Here is a 19,230-nt window from a genome sequence, read left to right on the forward strand (position 1 = left end):
TGTATCGGCGGCAACTACGGCGGGATATCCGCCACCAATACTGACCTAACGACTAGCATCAGACTTTTTCATATTCCCAAGCTCTCCACAGATAACGCTTCCCCAGATCAAGTCGAGTGGAACGCCAATACCCCAGAGTACCGTCACCAATCAGCTTATACGCTTGCCTTGGGCAGACCTCCTTATCTTGGCAAGTTGTGACGACTGTCTCGCCGGCTTTTGGGCCGATAGAAGCAGGAGAAGAGGTTCGTTGATGGATGAATAGCAGGCTCTCTATAAGACAAGCCGCTGTGCTCGACCCAGCATCGGACTGCCAACAGGCTCAATCATCTCGGTCATCAACCCCATCTCGCCATGTCACCATTCAGCCTAGCTTCCCTCCGCATGAGTCTGAGCACGGCTCTAGTCGTCTCAGTATGCGTCGTCGACTCTGTCACCATCGCTTACGACGGCTCACTCATGGGCTCTCTGAACGTCATGGCATCGTACCAGAAGTACTTTGAGCTCACCACCGCCACCACCGCCGTCAACACCTGCGCAACCTTCCTGGGCGCCATCCTCATTGGGCCTTTCACCGGCATGCTCATCGACTGGAAGGGACGAAAGGTCGGCCTCTACGCTTCTGGTATCGTCAACATCATCGGAGCCATCATTGCGGGAGCCGCCGTCAACATCGCCATGTTCATCGCCGGACGCTTGATCATCGGAATCGGTGTCGGACTGGGACAGACGGCTGCCGGAACATACGTCGCGGAAACGACTGCGCCTTCGATACGGTCTCTGGCATTGGGATTGTACTTCTCGTGCTGGGCAGTTGGAGCTCTGCTCGCTGCTGGGATCTCTTACGGGGTGCGTCTTGAATGCTTCAGCGTATTATCATACGGCTAATCCCTCTTTCTACCACGCAGTCTTCAGCACTTGAGCCGTCTGACTGGGCTTGGAGAGTCCCGTCAATCTTACAAGCCGCGCCGCCCCTCTTCGTCATGATTCTCATCTATTTAGCCCCCGAATCACCCAGATGGCTAGCCTTCCAGGACCGAAGAGATGAGGCCCTCGAGGTCTTGGCTAAGGTAAATGGAGGAAACAACGATGACGAGAACGTGCAGATGCAGTTCAGAGAGATCATCGAGACACTAGAGTACGAGAAGAGGGAGGGTCAGGCTCTGGGGTTGAAGGGAATGGTTCGCAAACCCAACCGCAAGCGCCTGCTACTGGCTTTATCCGTTGCTCCGCTGGCCATGTTGACAGGATCCAACGTCATCACGTAAGTTCAGCAGTTTCAATCTCCATCGGGGCGAGATGCTGACACGAGTCAATTTGCAGATACTATTTCGGCCGAATGTTGAGCCAGGCTGGCATCACGGACTCGACGACACAGCTCCAGATCAACGTCATCCTCTCCTCCTGGCAACTGGTTGTCGCGGTTACGGGATCAACTCTCGCGGAGAAGCTCGGCCGAAGGCTTCTCGCTCTGGGTAGTCTCGGGGCATGCTCCGCGTTCTTCTACCTCCTCGCCGGTCTCACGGCCAAGTTCGGGACCTCGGGAGACAAGGCCGGCACCTATGGCACGATTGCTTGCATCTTCCTCTTCCTGGGGACGTACTCCTTTGGCATCACGCCCCTCACGGCCATGTACGCGCCTGAGGTTCTATCTTACAACATGCGCGCCAACGGAATCGCGATGCAGGGTATCCTAATCAAGTCGTGCGGCGTGCTGGTGTCCATGGCGTTCCCGTACCTGTTTGAGAGCATCGGGTGGAAGACGTACATTGTCAACGCGTCGTGGAATATCCTTATATGGCTTTACGTCTACTTCGAGTGGGTTGAGACCAAGGGATTGACGTTGGAAGAGATCGACGTCCTGTTTGACAGCCAAAAGGCGGTCCAGACCATCGAGGAGGGTGTGCTGAAACCAGTCGCCGAGCAGCGTCCTTGAAGATAGTTAGTTGTGTGTGCGTGTATTGAAGGCCGACCGGCGATGATCGAATGCCAAGACCTCGGGGAGGGAGCTATGTCCAATAACGCTTTTATTTTCGGTAGTAAAGAAATCGTATAAAGTGTTGTAATCTTGAATCTGATTGGTGGAACGCGGTGACTTTACAACCTAAGTTTAAACCCACGACGAAACATAGTCGTATTCGCCTCTACAACCTCGGCCTACGGATACATATCCCGGGATAACACCGCATTGGGAATTAAGCCTATTTGTACGACCTCCAAGCTTCGCCGTTGCAACTCACAGCCTACCACACACACATGAACCGCCCGAGCGACTGTAGCAGATCCTGAACATCGCTTAGCCAAGCCCAAAGTCTTTGTTAAAGACTAAGCCTCAACTTCCCGAACTGTTACCGACGAACATGTGCTATGGCCTCGGACCCTAATTCCGAGTCAGGCCTACCGCAGTCAGTAATTACGCACAACTAAACAAGGTCGAGTAGCTAAATTCGGGGCGACACGGGATCAAGCATCTCCCCGGAGCTAGTCCGGGAATGTACCCACTTGTGACTACATTAAGGCGGGAGGGCTCCCGCCGTTCCCGCCCGGCTGGGTCCCGCCGCTCCGCCGCGATCGAGAGACCTATCTTTTCTTTCCAGATGTCCCCCAAAGCTCCTCTGAAGGCCAAACATCTCAGATGCAAGACCCGTCATGCCGACGGGATAGACATCATGGAGCCTCAGAAGCGGAAAAGAACCGCCGTCGCCTGTCACTATTGTCGCAGAAGGTATGTGCGCTTACGGCGGCTTATACATCCGCTTATACCGCTTTTCACCAACATCTCAAGCCACGGCGGATGCTATTCGGCGCCGTCAGATGGCGTTGGTTGGGTCGGGTTGAGAGAGAAAATCTGTCGTGTTGCTTTTTGGCGTATCGCGGAATCGTGGGGTCTGACATCCGCTGCGTGTTTTAGGAAACGGAAATGTGATGGGAGACAACCGATTTGTACGCTATGCGAAGAGGCAAATAACTCCGAATGCGAGTATCCTATCACCGAGGAGAACAAGTAAGTGGTATTCTCAACGAATTTTGTCTTCGGTTCGAGAGACACAGACAGAGCCGTCATCTCTGGGTCAACCGGCAACTCACCACGTGATTTCCAGAAGATCTATCTCGGTTGACCAAACCCACGAGATCCTGGACCGCCTGCAGAGACTCGAGGATCACTTCACAACGTTCTCAAACATATCCCTTGGGAATCACGTACAGCCGGACGACGACTTCACCCCGCACTCGTACGGGCCACCAAGTCACGAACCGTCTCCGGAATCCGCCTTCGCGTCTCCAGGCTACGCACCACTTTCAGTCGACCCGGCAATCCATGTCTCCCCTACCTCGGCTGCCGCCGCCGCCGCCGCCGCCGCCACCACGCCGGCGGTGGCTCTCGCCTCCCGCCAGAGGAGCAGCGCGGGAACGGACACCTGCATCACCGCCCCCATGGCGATCCCCATGTCCCACTCCACCACCACAGGGAGCCTCCTCCAGTCCAGATCCGCCAAGGCGCTTTTGGGTGACTATCCCGCCGACGTGTTCCTCCGCGTCGAGAGCAAGCGGGTGATCCCCGAGCCTCTTTCACTAACGCCCATACCCCTGGACCGAATCACCTTTCCAGAAATCGACGTCGAGACGGCTCTTCCGCTGGTCAACAACTTCTTCGACCTCGTTAACCCGCAGCACCCCATCCTCGACAGGGAGGACTTCGAGCAGGTTTATCAAGATGTCGTGGAAAACCAGCCGTTCCAGCCCGATCTCCGCACCGCGCTGGTGCTGGTCGTCATGGCCCTCGGGAAGGCGGCGGTGGATACGCCCGACCTGACGCAGGATGCTTGGCTCCCCGGAGTTGAGCTCTTCACGCCCGCGATGAAGGTGCTCCTGGCGACGTGGTTCGACGCGTTCGGCGATGACCTCTTGTTGCCCCAGGGTTTGTACCTTGCGGCTCTGTACTACAGCTACTTGTCGAGGCCGCTGCAGGCGTGGAGGCTGACGCACCTGGCCTCGACGAGCATACAGCATTTTCCCATCCGGTACGCGTCCTATGAGTTTATGTTTGTGTTATGCATCATGCAAATGTGCTGACGACCATGCTACTTCACCAGGCACCGTGCCATGCGGCAACCCCTCGAGGAAACCCACAAACATCAGCCAATCACCCGGCTGTGCTGGGCCATCTTCGTCCTAGAATGGTATCTTTCCCCTTTTCAAATCTCCCAGGATCTCATCGAGTAGCACGCGCGTTTGTTGATTCCATGTGCAAACTAACACAAACCCCCCTAAACCCAGCGACATCGTGGCCGAGCACCACCTCCCCCGAAGCGGCATAGACCAAGTCATCGAGAACCTCCCCTTCCCCCGCTGCGGCAACCCGCCCGACCCCGCGATGCTGTACTGGCTAGCGGACCTATCCGCCCGCCGCCTGCTCAACAGGATACACCACGTCATGTACGACACGGCGAGCCTGGCCACGCCGAACCCGACGGGCGACCTGGCGGAGGGGGCGTCGCCGACGGAGCCGTCCGCCTCCTTGGTTTCCGTGTCGGCGGAGCTGAGCCACCAGTTGGGCGCGTGGTACGATCTGCTGCCGTCCATCATCAAGCCCGACCTGAACAACCCCAGTCCGAGCGTCGACGAGGCCATCATGATGTTGAGGTACCACGCGGCGGGTGACATCATCTTCCGCCCGTTTCTGCACCAGGTTTGCCGGATGGCGCCGGGCGTGACGCCGGCGGAGTCCGTGGTGGAGAACGCGAAGCGGTGTTTGTACCACTGTCGGCAGTTTCTTGCCGTTGCTGAGCATCGTCTGAAGGGGTCTTGTGGCTCTCTCGAGATTGTGCTGTACTCGTAAGTCGATCGGTCGTTTTGTACGGCCTCCTCAAACTTGGTCACGGATTGCTGACGGGGACGACTCAGAACACTCGCGGTGATTCTGTTGCTGACGCTAGCTTCGTTATCCCCGATCCTTTCATCGACCGTTCCGGACATCGATAGGTTGCAGAATCATGCTATTGCGTTGGTGGGGAGATGGGCGTTTCCTGGGTCGAGCATCGAGAGCATGTTGTCGATCTTGCGCACGATGCGTTCCAAGTATCAGATCTTTTACTAGGAGCGTCGCTACAAAACAACAGGAAAAGCGACTGCGTCGAGACGCACACCGAAAAAAACAGTAGCCATGAATACTGTGGCAAACCAAAAAGAAGAGCAATGTTAATACTGAAGTAATGCGAGGACGTGGCCCAGAACTCTCTTGTGTGACGATGCTGAGATGACGAGTCTATTTCGAAACAGGAAAAAGCAGCAGCGCAGGAAAAAGCTTCGAATTGCAATCACTCGACTGTGACATTGACCTCCGCCACGATGTCTCGCGAGCTGGTACCGACGAAACATCTGTAAAGTCCCCGATCAACTCTCCACTTTCCACCCGAACCGGGGCCGCCCTTGCCCTCCACGTCAAACCATGCAAAGGCTTTCGTGTCGATGCTGATCGAGATTGTCCTAGACTCTGCGGGCGCCAGCGTGATCTTCTGGAACCCAGCGAGAGACTTCGGTGCGCAAGGCCGGCCTAGCTCCTTGATGGCAGAAGAAGGGGAGACGTAGATCTGCAGGACCTCACTGCCTTGGACATCGCCGATATTGGTGACAGATGCGATGACGGTTGCGGAGGATCCCTCCGACGTTACGCTTCCATGTACTGCGACCTCGCTGATGTGGAACTTGGTGTAGGACAATCCAAACCCGAACGGCCACAGAGGATCAGTCTTTTGATCGTCGAACCAGCGATATCCAACCAAGACCCCTTCTCCGTATTCCGCGTAGTCATTCTCGGCATCGCCAGGAAACCACTTGTGGGAGCCGTGGTCCTCGATTCTTCGCGGAAATGTCAGGGGTAGCTTGCCAGAAGGGTTGACGGAGCCGAAAATCACATCCGCAATGGCGTTACCGCACTCCTGGCCCTGGTACCAAGCGTGCACGATCGCAGCTGGAGCCTCGACCCATGGCATCGCGATAGCACACGCAGACTGTGACACCACTACAACGCTCGGATTCGCTGCTGATACCGCGTCTACTAGATCATTCGTTCGGCGTGGCAGAGAGAGTGAAGTCCGATCCGAGCCTTCACGCTCGGTGTCGTTGTTGTGTCCGACGACAAGAACGACAGCATCCGCATCCCTGGCAGCAGCCACCGCATCACGGAACATCTTCTCCTCGTCATGCCGGAACAACATACCCACGCGGACGCCTGAGATCTTGTGGAAGAGGGTGTTGTCGTGAGGCTTCGTCGGCGGCGGGACCACGACATTGTCGACCCTGAGTCTGTACGTCTTACCAGCCTCGAGCTCTCTGCTGGCAAAGACCTCGACGCTGCCGCAGTTCATGAAGTTGCCGCTGATCTGCGTCCAGTCTCTGTTGTCGATCAGCAGCTCGTCGTTGATGAAGAGCTGAGCCTTGCCGGTGTTGGAGAGGCTGAAGTCGTAGATGCCCGTGACGCTAGGGCGGAGTAGGCCGGTGGCCCTGTAGCTGTAGCGGGTGCCGCGTAGGGAGTCCGGCACGTCGCCATCGCTCATGAAGTAGACGAGGGAGTTTTGCCAGTTTGAGGATGCCACGACCTCTCCTTCTAAGCGATCGCCGGCGAAGAAGTCTACGCGAACGCCGGGAGCGCCGGTCTTTGGGTTGGTGAGGCAGTCTCCGATCAGGGGCGGTTGGAGATGCGTGAAGATGCCGCGTTCGTGGGTGATTTGGATGTCTGGGTTCGCGGCCTTGGCAGCTTGGCTGAGTGATTCGAAAGGGGTGGTGATGTAGTACGGGTTCACGATGGCGCTTCCGGTACCACCAGCTGTCGGTGTTTTGGCATTTGGGCCGATGATGGCGAGCTTGCGAGTCTTGGAGGGGTTGAGCGGGAGGATGCCTGTGTTCTTGAGAAGGACGATACCCTGCGAAGCTGCCTCTCTAGCTGTTTGGCGGGCCTGAGGGGTGTCGGATTCGCCCTCGTTGGCATCGGCGGTTGATACATGGGTGCCGTTTGTGCCGTTCTGCTTTGGATTATCGAGGAGCTGAGCTCGAGCGAGAAGTCGTAGGAGGCGTCCAACGGAGGGATTGATGTGCTCGTCCTCGGAAACAGCCCCGGCTTGAACGGCTTTCAACAAAGCTCTTCCGTACCGTAGTGGAGGACCCGGCATCTCCAAGTCTGTGGTGGCGCGTATACTGCCGACGGTCGAGTTCAAGCCGCCCCAATCGCTCATGACCAGGCCATCGTATCCCCATTCCTGGCGGAGAATGTCGTGAACAAGAAAGCGACTGGTGTCGGCGTGTTCGCCGTTGATCTTGGGGTAAGCCACCATGGCCGTCCAAGGACCAGCTTCGAGTACCATCTCAAAGGGCTTGAGGTAGATCTCCCGCAAGGTTCGCTCGTCGATTTGCTCGTCCATGTTGAAGTGTCTGGTCTCCATGTCGTTGGCGACATAGTGCTTCATACAAGCCCCCACGCCTTCGCTCTGAACACCGCGGATGTAGGCGCCAGCCATCGTTCCCGTCAGATAGGGGTCCTCGCCGAAATTCTCAAAGTTGCGGCCGCCGAAAGGGGAACGACTGATGTTCATAGTCGGGGCGAGCAGTACATGAGCGCCTTTCGTCTTGGCCTCGGCACCCAGTATCTTGCCGACCCGTTGAATGAGGTCTCGATCGAACGTCGCTGCGAGCGAGATGCCACAAGGGATAAACGTCGTGTGAGTTCCATCTGTCCATCTAGAACCCCGGACGCCAGCTGGGCCGTCGCTTGTCTTGAGGCTGCGGATTCCTAGACGCGGGATGTCTGCGGTCTCCCACATGTTCTTGCCGGACAAGAGAGTGCATTTCTCCTCCAGAGTAAGAGACGCAAGGATCCTATGGACCAGATCGTCCAGGTCAGGCTGTGGCCTGTCGTAGGAGTTACCAATGGCCATCTTGAGAATCAGAGGTTAGCTCGCTCGAAACAAGAACAAGGCCCGAACAGTGGCGTCGAGCAAAGCATTGATATCATGCCCAAATTGCGATAACATGTTGATTTAGGTACCGAAAGCAGTCCACTCTATATACAGAGAGGTACGTCTGGCGGCGCGCCGCCATCATCGAGGAGGACGCTCCATGCACGTCGAGAAACCCGCATCAGCGCTCCAAGCATCGGATCATTGTGCTATGCCGTCAAACATTAACAAGACGACGCTAGATGCGGAAGCATGAGCCGCCAGTTCGCCGTCGAGGACAGCATGGTTCACGGTCTTGGTTGTGTCTGAGGCGGATAAGCTTTCCGCCGCCGGTGATGGTGGATTGAGTGACGACGCGTGTTTCTTTAGACGGCGGGAAGTTGGCGGAATTGCCGCCAGCACTAAAAACATGGAAGTGGTGAATCCGGATTTTCCGCCCACTTCACGAGATGCCTTATGTCAGCGATAGCTGATGTCAGCAGGAGCTGACATAATGGCAAATAGATCACGTGTCCATGCCCGTGACCCCGCGTTCAGGTCGTATCTAGAAGGTCCGTGCACAAGCTGTCGGAGTCGCAAAGGGCAGGTTCTAGGGAGAAGAGGCGACTGCCGCTTGCGACTGAAAGTTAAACCCAAATCCCACCAAATTGTCCAATTCTTTTCTTGCGCTTTGCAAAATTTTCCCTCGAGACAGCTTGAGCGACTTCTCCAATATCTCCCTCCTCAGAATTCCGCATTCCTACACTGTATTGTTCTCACGACACTCCCTCCCGCCACTCTGCCCCTCCATCGCGATCGCAGTCACTATGGGGGCCCCCGCCGCAACCGCCCCGAGCTCGACGACCCGCTCGCCTTACGGCAATGCATACACTAAGCCCGTAGGAGGGATACCCACATACCAAACGACAACAGTAGGAGCTTCGCCGTTGGGTAAGAGGAAGGCTACCGACGCCGACGATGCCTCTCCCACCAAGAAGACCAAGACGAAGGATGCTGGTGGCGAGAAGCGACTGCGCCGATTCCGTGCGAAGCCGCCTCAGAACTTCCACGAGGTGTATAGCCGAGCTACGTCTCAGAGGTACGAGGCGATGACTATTTTGCGACGATCTTCTACTCACTCAGTGCCGCAGATTCTACGTTCTTGAGCGCCGCCGATGCGGCACCGCCGAGGTTCCTGAGGAGGAGGTTGAGCTGACGGGATCCACCGGCAACATCTACACGGTCAAGATAGCCCAGCGTCCGTCCTGCAGCTGCCCGCACTTCCTCAAGGGCAACCAATGCAAGCACTGGCTCTACGTCATGTCTCGCGTCCTCCGCGCCAAGTTCGAGCACACATACCAACTCGCCCTCCTGACGAGCGAACTGAAGGAGATCTTCGACCGCGCCCCTCCAATCGAGGACCCTTCCGAACCCTCCCAAGACAAGAACCGCAAGCCTGTGGAAGGCGATTGTCCTATCTGCTTCTGCGAACTCGAGGCCGACAGCCAGGAAACCGTCGTTTGGTGCCGCGCCGCCTGCGGCCAGAACATCCACAAGGAGTGCTTTGAGACGTGGGCTGCGACGAAGCGCAAGGGAGGTCACGGCAATTCGGATGTCACCTGCCCGTACTGTCGGAGTGTCTGGCAGGGCGACGAGGAGATGGTGAAGAAGATCAAGAAGGGCGGACAGGCTACGTCCGAGGGCTACGTCAATGTAGCCGATCAACTGGGTATCAGTACCCACAGAGGTATGGTCGTCTTCTCTTGTCCACTTGGCTGGAGCTAACCTAGCATCACAGACTATAGTACCTATTCGAGATGGTGGAGAGGACCTCAGTATTGAACTAGGTTGGACTCGCAGCCTCTTTTTATTGTCTCATGAACGGATATCTTTGGGGCCCACGCCGGTGGTAGGATTTCATTTGATTGTATGTTAAAACCATGGATGGGCATGGCACGGCGCGTTGATGCTGAGAAGTGGTTGGGTAGCGCATTTGATGATACCCTTTATTGTATGATTCACTAGCTAGGATTGACCTTGACTTGAACTGGTCATTCCGAGTGATAATGAGGAAGCTCACACACGATCATGGCATAATGACCAGGTATTACTCGTGGTTTACATTGATAGGAACGGACCGCTCACTGCATGCTTACTGCGACTGCTTCTCCCTCTCCGCCTTAAGCTTCGCATCCTCCTCCTCGTTCTTGGGAACCTTCACAAAAGCCGGAACCGTGACAGCGTTAAGCTTCCTCAGCGCCTGCAAAAATGTCAGCGACGTCTCACCCCCACGAGAAACCTCCGCCTACCCAGAAGGGCCGCCACAACGAAACTCGACAGAAAACCGCCACCCCGACCTGCCTCAGCAACCCGACCACCTTCCACGCCGCATTCGAAAACGACACATTGAGAGCCTCACGTACCTGAGAAAACGCATTGTCCGGAAGCTCGTTGTTCCATTTGTCGTTCACCTTGGCGATCTTGCCGTCGTCGCCGACCTGGATCTGCACGACGCTCTCCATCGTCTGCTCCGACTTGATGCCCTTGACCGTGTACTTATTCTTCAGGTTCAGCTCGATCGGGTTGCCGGCCGAGGTGACGGTGTGCGACTGGATCTGGATCGGGTTGAAGAGCGCGGGGAGTCCGTACCACTGCGCGGCGAACTTGTCGAAGCCCTCGGCGACGGTGATGTTGTCCTGGAAGGTGGCGTTCTTGGACCACAGCGACAGGTGCTTCAGGGTCGGGTTTCCCTCGAAGAGCTAGACCCCCCGGTCACATTAACCTCGCGATGCTTTTCAAGGGGTGCGGGGATCATGCATGCTTACATCGAGCACGCTGCCGACCAGCACCTTCTGCTGCTGCGACAGCGAGACGCCGGATTTCTGGACGATGTCGGTGTTCTTGATGCCGATGGACTCGAAAGAGGGAGCGTTGTCGGAGGCCGAGGCCTGCGCCTTGGCGGTTTCTGAGGGGGTTCCGGCGGACATGTTGCGTTGGGCTTGTTTTGCGAGGTTTTTTGTCTCTGGGTGAGTTAGGACTGACTTTGCGATGCGGCCGGCGGTAGAGTGCATGGGTGCTGCGATGTTGAGTGAATGAAGAAAGACGATGAGTGAGCGGCAAATTCTAAGAGAAAGGTTCTGGGGAATCTGTGGCGTTGGATGAGCTCAATCATGTCGCAGACAGAGTCTTGGACGTGTTCGTCGCGTCACTGGGCTTGGGAAGGGACATGATGATGGCGGGTGACGTCATGACTTGGGCTTTGGGGAAGGAATGCGCCCCGAGTTCCGTTTCGTAGGAGAATGCGAGATGCTGCTTTGGGAGTTTGGAGTATTGGATGAATGAGGTCTGGGTGATGACACCGGTTTGCTACTGCCTTCCGTGGACTTTTGTTGAACTCCGAGTACCGGGCCCGGCAGGAATGCTACTTCCGGGGCTTAGGCCGCTCCATGGACCCACCTTTCCGCCGATTAGTTCGGTCGGCACCCGGAGGAGAGATAGACTGTGGTCCGACGCAACGCACGTCTGACTGCTTTGTCTTTGACGACTAGAGTTTTCCCACGGTAACTCGCCAGCTTTTATCGAGATGCAACAGCTCGCGAAATTGGTAAGTGCAATGCCTCTCGGACTTCCAGTCCACCATTCTCGTACCGCGCGGGACACGTCTTTCAGCTCCGTCACGGCTTGCATCAAGCCAACTCTCCCATCGCAGCGCAGCTCTCAATCTCCCACAACAAATTCTGAGGCTTTGTTTCTGAGATGTCCGCGCCAAGTTGTTAATTTTGTCGATGCGATAAGGACCATGAACCCAGCCGAATCATTGGTCGTTCTCCGAGGTTGATGCAGGCCGGGGAGCGGGGCAAAATTCAACATTTCCTTCGACAGCACAACCCGCAATGACCCATAAATAGCCTTCAAATTGTCCCATCTGCATGGATTATCCCATTGACGTCACGCATCGTGTCATGCAAGGTTAAAGTTGTCCAGTGGAGAACCCTCAAGTTGCGATCAGCAGCTGCTGCCCGCGAGACCGAACGCCGTTGCCGCGTGCCGAACCAAGTAGGCATCCTCATCGCATGATCGTATCGATGTTTCCCATCGCCCGTCAATTTGAAACCCTCCTCCTATAATTCCAGTATCCAAAGTCGCATTGCTCGCCCGACAGCTCGGTCACCCCGACTTATAACACAGCACCCTATCAGCCGCAAGAACCATTTCTGAACCGCGCACAACACTTGGCTTGATAAGCTTATCCCCTGAGGAAACTTGCTTGGCTCATCAAGCTTTTTCATCTGAAGTGATTGCGCTCAACAATCAGACGACGCCGCGCCTTACAGATCAGCACACAAACCGAGTCATGCCGCGATGTTGGACGAAGAGGTTGGCGATATGGAGCTATTCTCACCAGAACTATCGAGCTGCGCGTCGTTGATCACTTCTTGGCAGGTCCGGATCAGATGCCACCGTGACAAAGCGTCCGCACTCCGCAGCGAGAAGGGCCGTCTGGTCGGCAACCGACGTGTCACCTCGGTTCCTGACATGAAAACCGGGGGCTGATTGCGACTCTGGCGACCTCCCAACTTCAGATGATCCGTTTTTGCGTGAACTTTAAACTGCCACTAAGCTGGGGGTGAACCAGGCGAACGGTAAAGATGTGCAGTCGGCGGATAACTAGCTTGGTCGACTAGCGCAGGCCATTCCGGTGTTGTGGGTGCGGAGAGACAGACGACACGCGACTGTTAAGCGCGGTGTAAGAGGCATCATGCCGGTCGTTGAATATATCTGAGGCACACAAACGATGGGAATGATCTCGAGCTGAATGAGGGGAAGGTAGGAACGGCTTCGGATTAAAAGCTGCCCAAAGCTCTCTTGCAACCAGGGGCTTCAGCTGAAGGCATTCCCCCCGCCGCCGAACTTACCCCACGAGCGGGATGGCGTTTTGCTGGGAGAGGTGTGGGAGAGATAACCAGGGAGGGTCCATCGCGGGACCTTTACACGATGTATGACTCGTTGCGCTGGTTGTTGTCGGAACTGGAGGACGCCCGTTGTTGCTCTTGCGATTACGAGCAGACAATGTTTTAGAGGAGATCCGCGAAAATACTTGGCATCCTAAGAAAGAGTGAAGCGAAGTTTGCCAATACTGTGTTCGTTCACAGCTATGGTGTTGACAATGGCTTCGTTGGAATAATGCAATATACTTGAGGTTTGGAAGCGCTGCTGCAATTCATGACAAAATGGCTTAGCTTGAAGCGGTTATTAAATTGCAGTCCCGGAATGACGACATGCAAGGAATCCACCCTCCCGCAAGTCCGTGCAAACAATAATCTTAACCTCATCAATTCATCCCGTTGAGAACTGACGAGCACGCGACACTGCAAGGTCAAACAAGAAGTCGCACAAAGAAGACCGCTTCGTTATGTTGATTGAGTATATTTACGCAGAAACGAATCTGAACACGGAACCCCATCCTCACTGGTATCGAATGTCTACATTTTCACAGGTCCCACCATGATACTGTCCCTCCTAATTGTGCTTCCAAATGTTCGATCTAGTTGGCCTCGGCACCCTCAGCACCGCACTTCTTCTCGCAGTAGTAGGTGAACTCATCACCGCCAATGTGCCAGGCCTCCGAGTTGCAGCCGAGACCGTCGAAAGTGCAGTCCGGGCACTTGTCCCATTGCTTGTCCCCGGTGTTGCGCTGCTTGTACATGTCGCAGGCGCACTTTGTCTCGTCGGGGAGAATCTCGTAGTTCTTGACCCAGTTGTAGCTGGGGCTGTAGGGAGTGCCGCCGACGGGGTTGTTGGTTCTTTGCCTGACGCAGACGGCGGTCTTGTGGAGGTCGGCGAAGACGCTGTGAGAGAAGTGTAAGTCAGTGTCATTGTGATTGGGCAGTTGAGGTGTAAGTCAGACGCACCCGACAGCCAGGAGAGCAAAGGAGAAGAACGTGGAGGTCTGCATCTTGATTCGCGGTGGAGGGTGTGTAGAGAAGTGGTGAAAAGCAGTGAGCACGATGAAAGATTGAGACGAATGGAGTGATGATGGATGGGTAAGGATTTGTGGGTAGTTGAGAAGGATGGTCGAGGGAATGCTCAAATACAAGTACGATCTTCAGCTCTGACGATGAAAGACGGTCAGCTCTATCAATAGACTTCGACTTGATCACAACTCGCCATCTTGCGATAGTCGCCGTCACGCCCATCTTTCCGTATCGAGTGTGAACAATCTATTGGGAACCAACTATAGAATCGCATTACTCAGGTTCTCGTGATAGTCTGGCATCCGAAGTTCTCGTTTGCGCCCGATGGTCCCCAGCCGTCGCTTAATTATCTCTCATTCTCCATCGCGTGATGCTCTCTGAATCGTGCGATATGGGGTCGGTTGAATATGCTCTTACTTCTTAGAGTAACTTGCTGTGTTTTAGATGGAGCGAGGCTGGGACTCCCCACGGAGTCGGTGAAGTGTTTCCGTTGGTCGAAGGGCTGATCTTAACTCGTTCGAATATAAGATATTAGACGTTGATAATGCGGAGCAGTGCAGCCTCCAATGATGGGTTGACAATGCTGGTGGTTACCCAATTTATCTGGAGACCTCTCCATGACTCGCTGGGATGGCGCTGTATGCAGCGTGATGGTCGGATGAACTCCACCAAATTTGTAGATTGGTCCGTCTCCGAGTTTATTCGACGTCGATGTAAGTGAAGAGCGAGACCAGAAAATGGTGAGATGAGATGTATGAAGGTCACGGTTAAATCTATAAAGCTGAGACAGATTCCGGCAACTTGGCATTCTCAAACCAACCTTCTCATCAAGCTCCTTTCGCTCAACCACTTCACGCCTTCAAACCACCACTCTATCCGCCCAAGATGGTTTCCGCTGGTTTGCTCAGCCTTCTCATGGCCACGGTCGTCAGCGCCGCTCCTCACCTCACAATGCGCAACGTGAACGCCACGAACACGAAGTGGACCCCGGATCGCAAGCTCGGCGCCGACGATGTGATCATCTACAACAATGGCCAGAGTGAGTTCATCTGAGACTCAAGTCGTACGAATAATGCCTTACTGACATCAAATCTTTGCAGTGGAGGTCGTTCATGAGAAACAATACCTCGCCCTGCTCGAGAAGGAGGGCATCAACCCCGAGACCCCCAAGTTCGACCAGGACTGGATCGACAGCGCCGCCCACCTCGCTCCGGTCGTCTTCAACGAGACCTCGGACTCCAACCTCCACACCCGCGACTGCTCCAGCACCTTCTCCCTCACCACCGACAAGACGGAGCGCTTCGTCAACTGGGATGTGCAGATGGCGCCCGTCGTCATCGGTTTCGGCAAGGGCATCGACGTCTCCGTCGCCTCGTCCTACTCTGTCTCGAACTCGGTTACTGGCAGCGCCGGAGTCGACATCAAGGCCATCTCTGAGCGTCTTGGCCTGACCTTTGGCGTGGACTACTCCCGCACCTGGACCACCCAGGCCACGGTCACCGTTCGCGGCACCATTGAGAACGGGTGGACTGGCACGGTCATCACCCGTCCCTGGACCACGCGTCGTTCTGGACGTACCTTCCAGGGATGCCCTGGGTCTCTGAAGCAGACTGGCACTTGGATCGCGGATGCGTACGAGGAGGGCTCCTATGAAGGTGTCAAGTGGGTTGGCGGTGCCATCACCGTCTGTGCCAAGCAGCAGAAGGAGATTCCTCTTTCCCGCTGCAACGGCTCTGGAAACTTCAAATAAGGAATTTGAAGTCTTACCCATGAGCTGTGTTGGTCATATATCTGGCAGTGCCACATACGTTTGGAAACGATTTAATGGGATGTTTGATACCCGTATGTACTTGGGGCTTGGGATTGTACACCTGTACATAGCTTGTTAGCTTTTAACTTGCACATAACATCATCGCTGCACAATCAATCATGATTTGAAGAGGATGTCTCCGGTTCGGATCTGTGAATGCGCGACTTGCGAAGCGCAAAGTGCCCTGTTTTTCATGCCTTCAATCATAATAATCCGGACTTTGAACCATCGCAGACGGCCTCATCAGCTTCGAAAGCACTTGAAGGTCAGTATTGCTCTGAATAGAATGGACCGCAATGAAACTAGCTGGCCTTCATGCAAACCTCCAAAACATAGCGACATTTCTCGAAGCTCCTGACGTGGGAGTGGTCGTGCTAGCAGCAGTTCCGGCAACATCAACAGTGGGAGTCCCAATACTGGTGGTTTCCACGGTAGAAAAGCTCAGATTAATCTCACTGACCGCTGTGCTTATTGAAGTTGCTGGCAAGTCAAGTGTTATTGTGATACCCATTCTCTCCAGAGTAACAATGCAGTAAAATTAATAATCCCATAGCTTGCGGTCCAGACCAATGGAGGGGTTCCATTTGTGAAATTGTTCGGGCGTAATGTTGAAATAATCGCATACTTCAGTGCATGTTTTGTTCTCGCCGTTGTTATACCACTCGACGCAATCCTTGGCTGTCTCCGGATCTCATTGCAATTGGGGGATACGTGTGCAGTAGGCTTGAACGGCGAAAGTCGCAATCAAGAACAGGTATTCGGCTCTCATGACCGAAACTGCTGTTTGACGACTGAATCTCGAGTATTTGAATACGAATTCAATTCAGATTTGGGACTTCAGTTGAATGATAGTGTATGTTGTTCAAGAAAAGGTGGAGAAGCTTTGGTGTGAGACAGAGAAAAATGTCAGCATCGCGAAAGCCGGCTGCCTAAATGATTTGACTAGGATTAGTTGAAATATCATCAACAATTCTTCTCTAGGAACCAAAGAGGAAGGTGACCCTGCCTGCTTATGGGTTAGGTATCAGAAATAGCCTTGAGCTAAAATCTCTCACCGCATTGAAACCAATAAACACGTCTTCTTTCATGTTCTTAGAATTCTCTGCCGAAAACCCGTTGACCCTCGCGTTTCATAGACAGGGCAACGATATGGTGATAATAGACCAAAACCATCAATAATTGCAATTGAGGTAAGCTTATCATTCCATTTTCAATCATAGTTCCCAATAACCCCTGCCAAGGAATCACTTTTAGGCAACAATAAGCAGAGAACCTCAAAATCAAAAACCCAAAAGCAACGATAACTCTCTTGCTAATGCTCACTATTGAGGCCAAGTAATATGGGATCAAGAAGAACCTAAACTTCCCTCTAGTTTCATACAAAATCAACCTTCTTGCCTCTGTTATTCTTACTCTCTCAACTCCAAGTCGGCGGATTCGGATTCCTGCAGTTGGAAAAGTCCTTGATCACCAAAGTCGACGACGATGTCCACTTTCCATTCCTTCACTTGTCTTCCAAACGAGCTTCGGGCCAGAATATGGGCACTATCCATAGAACCTCGTACTGTCGAGGTGCGCGTCAACTATGAGAATCAAGTCCTGTTAGGCACTGGCACCGAGAACAATTGGAGACGATTGGTTCGACAGGTTATCTCGCCAACTCCAGTGCCAGCAGTTCTTCAAGTTTGCAAAGAATCCCGAACCCAGGGACTATATCAAAAGGAGTGTTTCGAGTCAAACTCCCGCGATGTCTACGACGGAGAGCGTCGGTATCTCTGGTTGAACTTCAACATCGACATGGTATCCATCGGTCCAACAGGCTTCGCGGACCTCATCACCATCGCACCACGCATCAAGCGGCTCAAATTCGATCGCATGAACTCCGACGAGGGCTTTTATCACTTCGAGGTTCATGAACTTCGTAACTTTGTCAACCTTGAAGAAGTCCACGTGGTCTGTTCCGACGGTCTGCAGGCGTGGTGGGGAGCCGCTGAAGACCACTACTGGCCATGTGGACAGCAGAACCTGTTCTTCATTGACCCGGAAAACGGTCAGATGGTTAGGAGCATTGAGATGGACATCATGTTTGATGAAAAGATGAAGGCCGAATGGGCGAAAGATGGTTTCGAGTATCCTAGTGGCGAGCCGATTCGGTAGACGGGAACTCTGTTAAGGTTTCTGTGAAGTTGTTGCGTTGGCTACTAAAGGTATTTTCTGATGTTCTCAGACGTCTTGTTGCAGCAAACATTGGACTTGAAACCCGATTCCATCTAATCGGCTCGGGGATCTAGAAGGTGACACAGACTCGGGGATACTTGGGCTCTGAATTAATAAGACCGAGACAAAAGAATTTTCTTCATCACCTTACCCACTGCTGACGCGCCATGGCGCCATCAGTCTGGTAATAATGACTCGGATATACGTCGATCATGGACTGGGTCTTTGGTTGCGTGTCATCCCGCTTCTAGTGCTACACGTGCTGGCTGGACATTGCTCGGTTGAGATTGCCTCCGACCTGAAAAAATAACCTTACTTAATTCCAAGTTGAACTTTTACGAAGTTGGTCGTGCGACCTTGTCAAAAATCGTGCTGCGAGAAAGCCGATTGCCGATTTCCCGCTCCTCAGAGGTCTGGATGGTTTAGTTCTGGCTCCTTAAATTCACATTGCCCCTATTTTTCTTTGCCTTATTATCCGAGGAAGAGTGTTAGTCCTCGGCCACACACGTTTACAGATACGTCTCAGGGCGGGACTCACGCGATCCGATGCTGACTTAGATCCGTCATCGCCTGTTCTTGCCTGCCGGGTGGAATATTACAGGGGAATAATCCCATCGGCCGAGCTGTGGATCAAGTGGCCCGGACTACCTTACCCATGCGACTTCAAGATCCAGGCTTATCAACTCCTGGTGTCCGAAAGTTGAAACGCTGTCTATCTCGTTGAAGATATTCTGGCATATCAGTGATGTCGGATGACGAGGTTACGATCCTTCCGCGCCTGAGGAACTCTCCACACTGACTAAGAAGGAAGGTGTCTACAAGAACGACACCATTCTGCCTGTGTCACTCTGTTTACCTGGATTTCATTTACAATGTATGAAGACTCAGGAAAAGGTATTCCAACCAGTTGGTAGAATGTTGCAACTTTTCAACGGCCCACGCCAAACATGGTAATTCGGTAGGACGACCTCCATGCGGCGTTGCCGCGTTGAAGAAAACCTGTAGGGCTTGACGTATGCCACGTTCCTGATGGCACCTCAAATCCGGTATCATCGCCATCCCGTTGCATGCAGATATCACATGCAGACCCCTGCCCTCCATCTAGATTGATGCTTGTCGGACTAAGGCCGATTCAGCATGTCAGTTATGGTACCCCTGTCCAAATTACCGATACTCCCCGACGACGGACGATCTCTTGGCAAAGCTCTCCCTTCAGCGCAGAAATTGTGAGGTAAAATCTTTGGTAGCAGAACAGCGGCTTGCGAGAATGATCTCAGTTTTGCTCCCTTCCGAATGC

At 53.9% G+C, this 19,230-nt stretch overlaps 7 protein-coding genes across 7 annotated transcripts; 4 read left to right on the forward strand and 3 right to left on the reverse strand.

The window, feature by feature from the left end:
• Positions 1 to 354: 354 nt before the first annotated feature.
• On the forward strand, positions 355 to 4,840 carry CkaCkLH20_10596 (uncharacterized protein; the record flags this gene model as incomplete). The annotated part of the gene is made up of 7 exons (XM_038893310.1): positions 355 to 849; positions 909 to 1,264; positions 1,324 to 1,928; positions 2,959 to 3,004; positions 3,102 to 4,022; positions 4,095 to 4,181; positions 4,279 to 4,840. 7 exons carry the CDS (start codon positions 355 to 357, stop codon positions 4,838 to 4,840), a joined length of 3,072 nt encoding a protein of 1,023 aa, XP_038741425.1.
• Positions 4,841 to 5,318: 478 nt separating this feature from the next.
• Positions 5,319 to 7,931, reverse strand: CkaCkLH20_10597 (uncharacterized protein; the record flags this gene model as incomplete). The annotated part of the gene is made up of 1 exon (XM_038893311.1): positions 5,319 to 7,931. One exon carries the CDS (start codon positions 7,929 to 7,931, stop codon positions 5,319 to 5,321), a length of 2,613 nt encoding a protein of 870 aa, XP_038741426.1.
• Positions 7,932 to 8,758: 827 nt separating this feature from the next.
• CkaCkLH20_10598 (ring finger domain-containing protein) lies at positions 8,759 to 9,773 on the forward strand (the record flags this gene model as incomplete). The annotated part of the gene is made up of 3 exons (XM_038893312.1): positions 8,759 to 9,030; positions 9,083 to 9,678; positions 9,730 to 9,773. The coding sequence occupies 3 exons, from the start codon at positions 8,759 to 8,761 to the stop codon at positions 9,771 to 9,773; spliced, it is 912 nt and encodes a 303-aa protein (XP_038741427.1).
• Positions 9,774 to 10,083: 310 nt separating this feature from the next.
• On the reverse strand, positions 10,084 to 11,002 carry CkaCkLH20_10599 (uncharacterized protein; the record flags this gene model as incomplete). The annotated part of the gene is made up of 3 exons (XM_038893313.1): positions 10,084 to 10,191; positions 10,355 to 10,690; positions 10,757 to 11,002. 3 exons carry the CDS (start codon positions 11,000 to 11,002, stop codon positions 10,084 to 10,086), a joined length of 690 nt encoding a protein of 229 aa, XP_038741428.1.
• A 2,474-nt stretch (positions 11,003 to 13,476) lies between these two features.
• CkaCkLH20_10600 (uncharacterized protein) lies at positions 13,477 to 13,887 on the reverse strand (the record flags this gene model as incomplete). The annotated part of the gene is made up of 2 exons (XM_038893314.1): positions 13,477 to 13,780; positions 13,844 to 13,887. The coding sequence occupies 2 exons, from the start codon at positions 13,885 to 13,887 to the stop codon at positions 13,477 to 13,479; spliced, it is 348 nt and encodes a 115-aa protein (XP_038741429.1).
• A 904-nt stretch (positions 13,888 to 14,791) lies between these two features.
• On the forward strand, positions 14,792 to 15,656 carry CkaCkLH20_10601 (uncharacterized protein; the record flags this gene model as incomplete). Its single annotated transcript, XM_038893315.1, has 2 exons — positions 14,792 to 14,945; positions 15,007 to 15,656. 2 exons carry the CDS (start codon positions 14,792 to 14,794, stop codon positions 15,654 to 15,656), a joined length of 804 nt encoding a protein of 267 aa, XP_038741430.1.
• A 1,545-nt stretch (positions 15,657 to 17,201) lies between these two features.
• CkaCkLH20_10602 (uncharacterized protein) lies at positions 17,202 to 17,873 on the forward strand (the record flags this gene model as incomplete). Its single annotated transcript, XM_038893316.1, has 1 exon — positions 17,202 to 17,873. One exon carries the CDS (start codon positions 17,202 to 17,204, stop codon positions 17,871 to 17,873), a length of 672 nt encoding a protein of 223 aa, XP_038741431.1.
• Positions 17,874 to 19,230: the final 1,357 nt, after the last annotated feature.

This window comes from Colletotrichum karsti, assembly GCF_011947395.1.
Source record: "Colletotrichum karsti strain CkLH20 chromosome Unknown Scaffold41, whole genome shotgun sequence".
NCBI lineage: Eukaryota > Fungi > Ascomycota > Sordariomycetes > Glomerellales > Glomerellaceae > Colletotrichum > Colletotrichum karsti.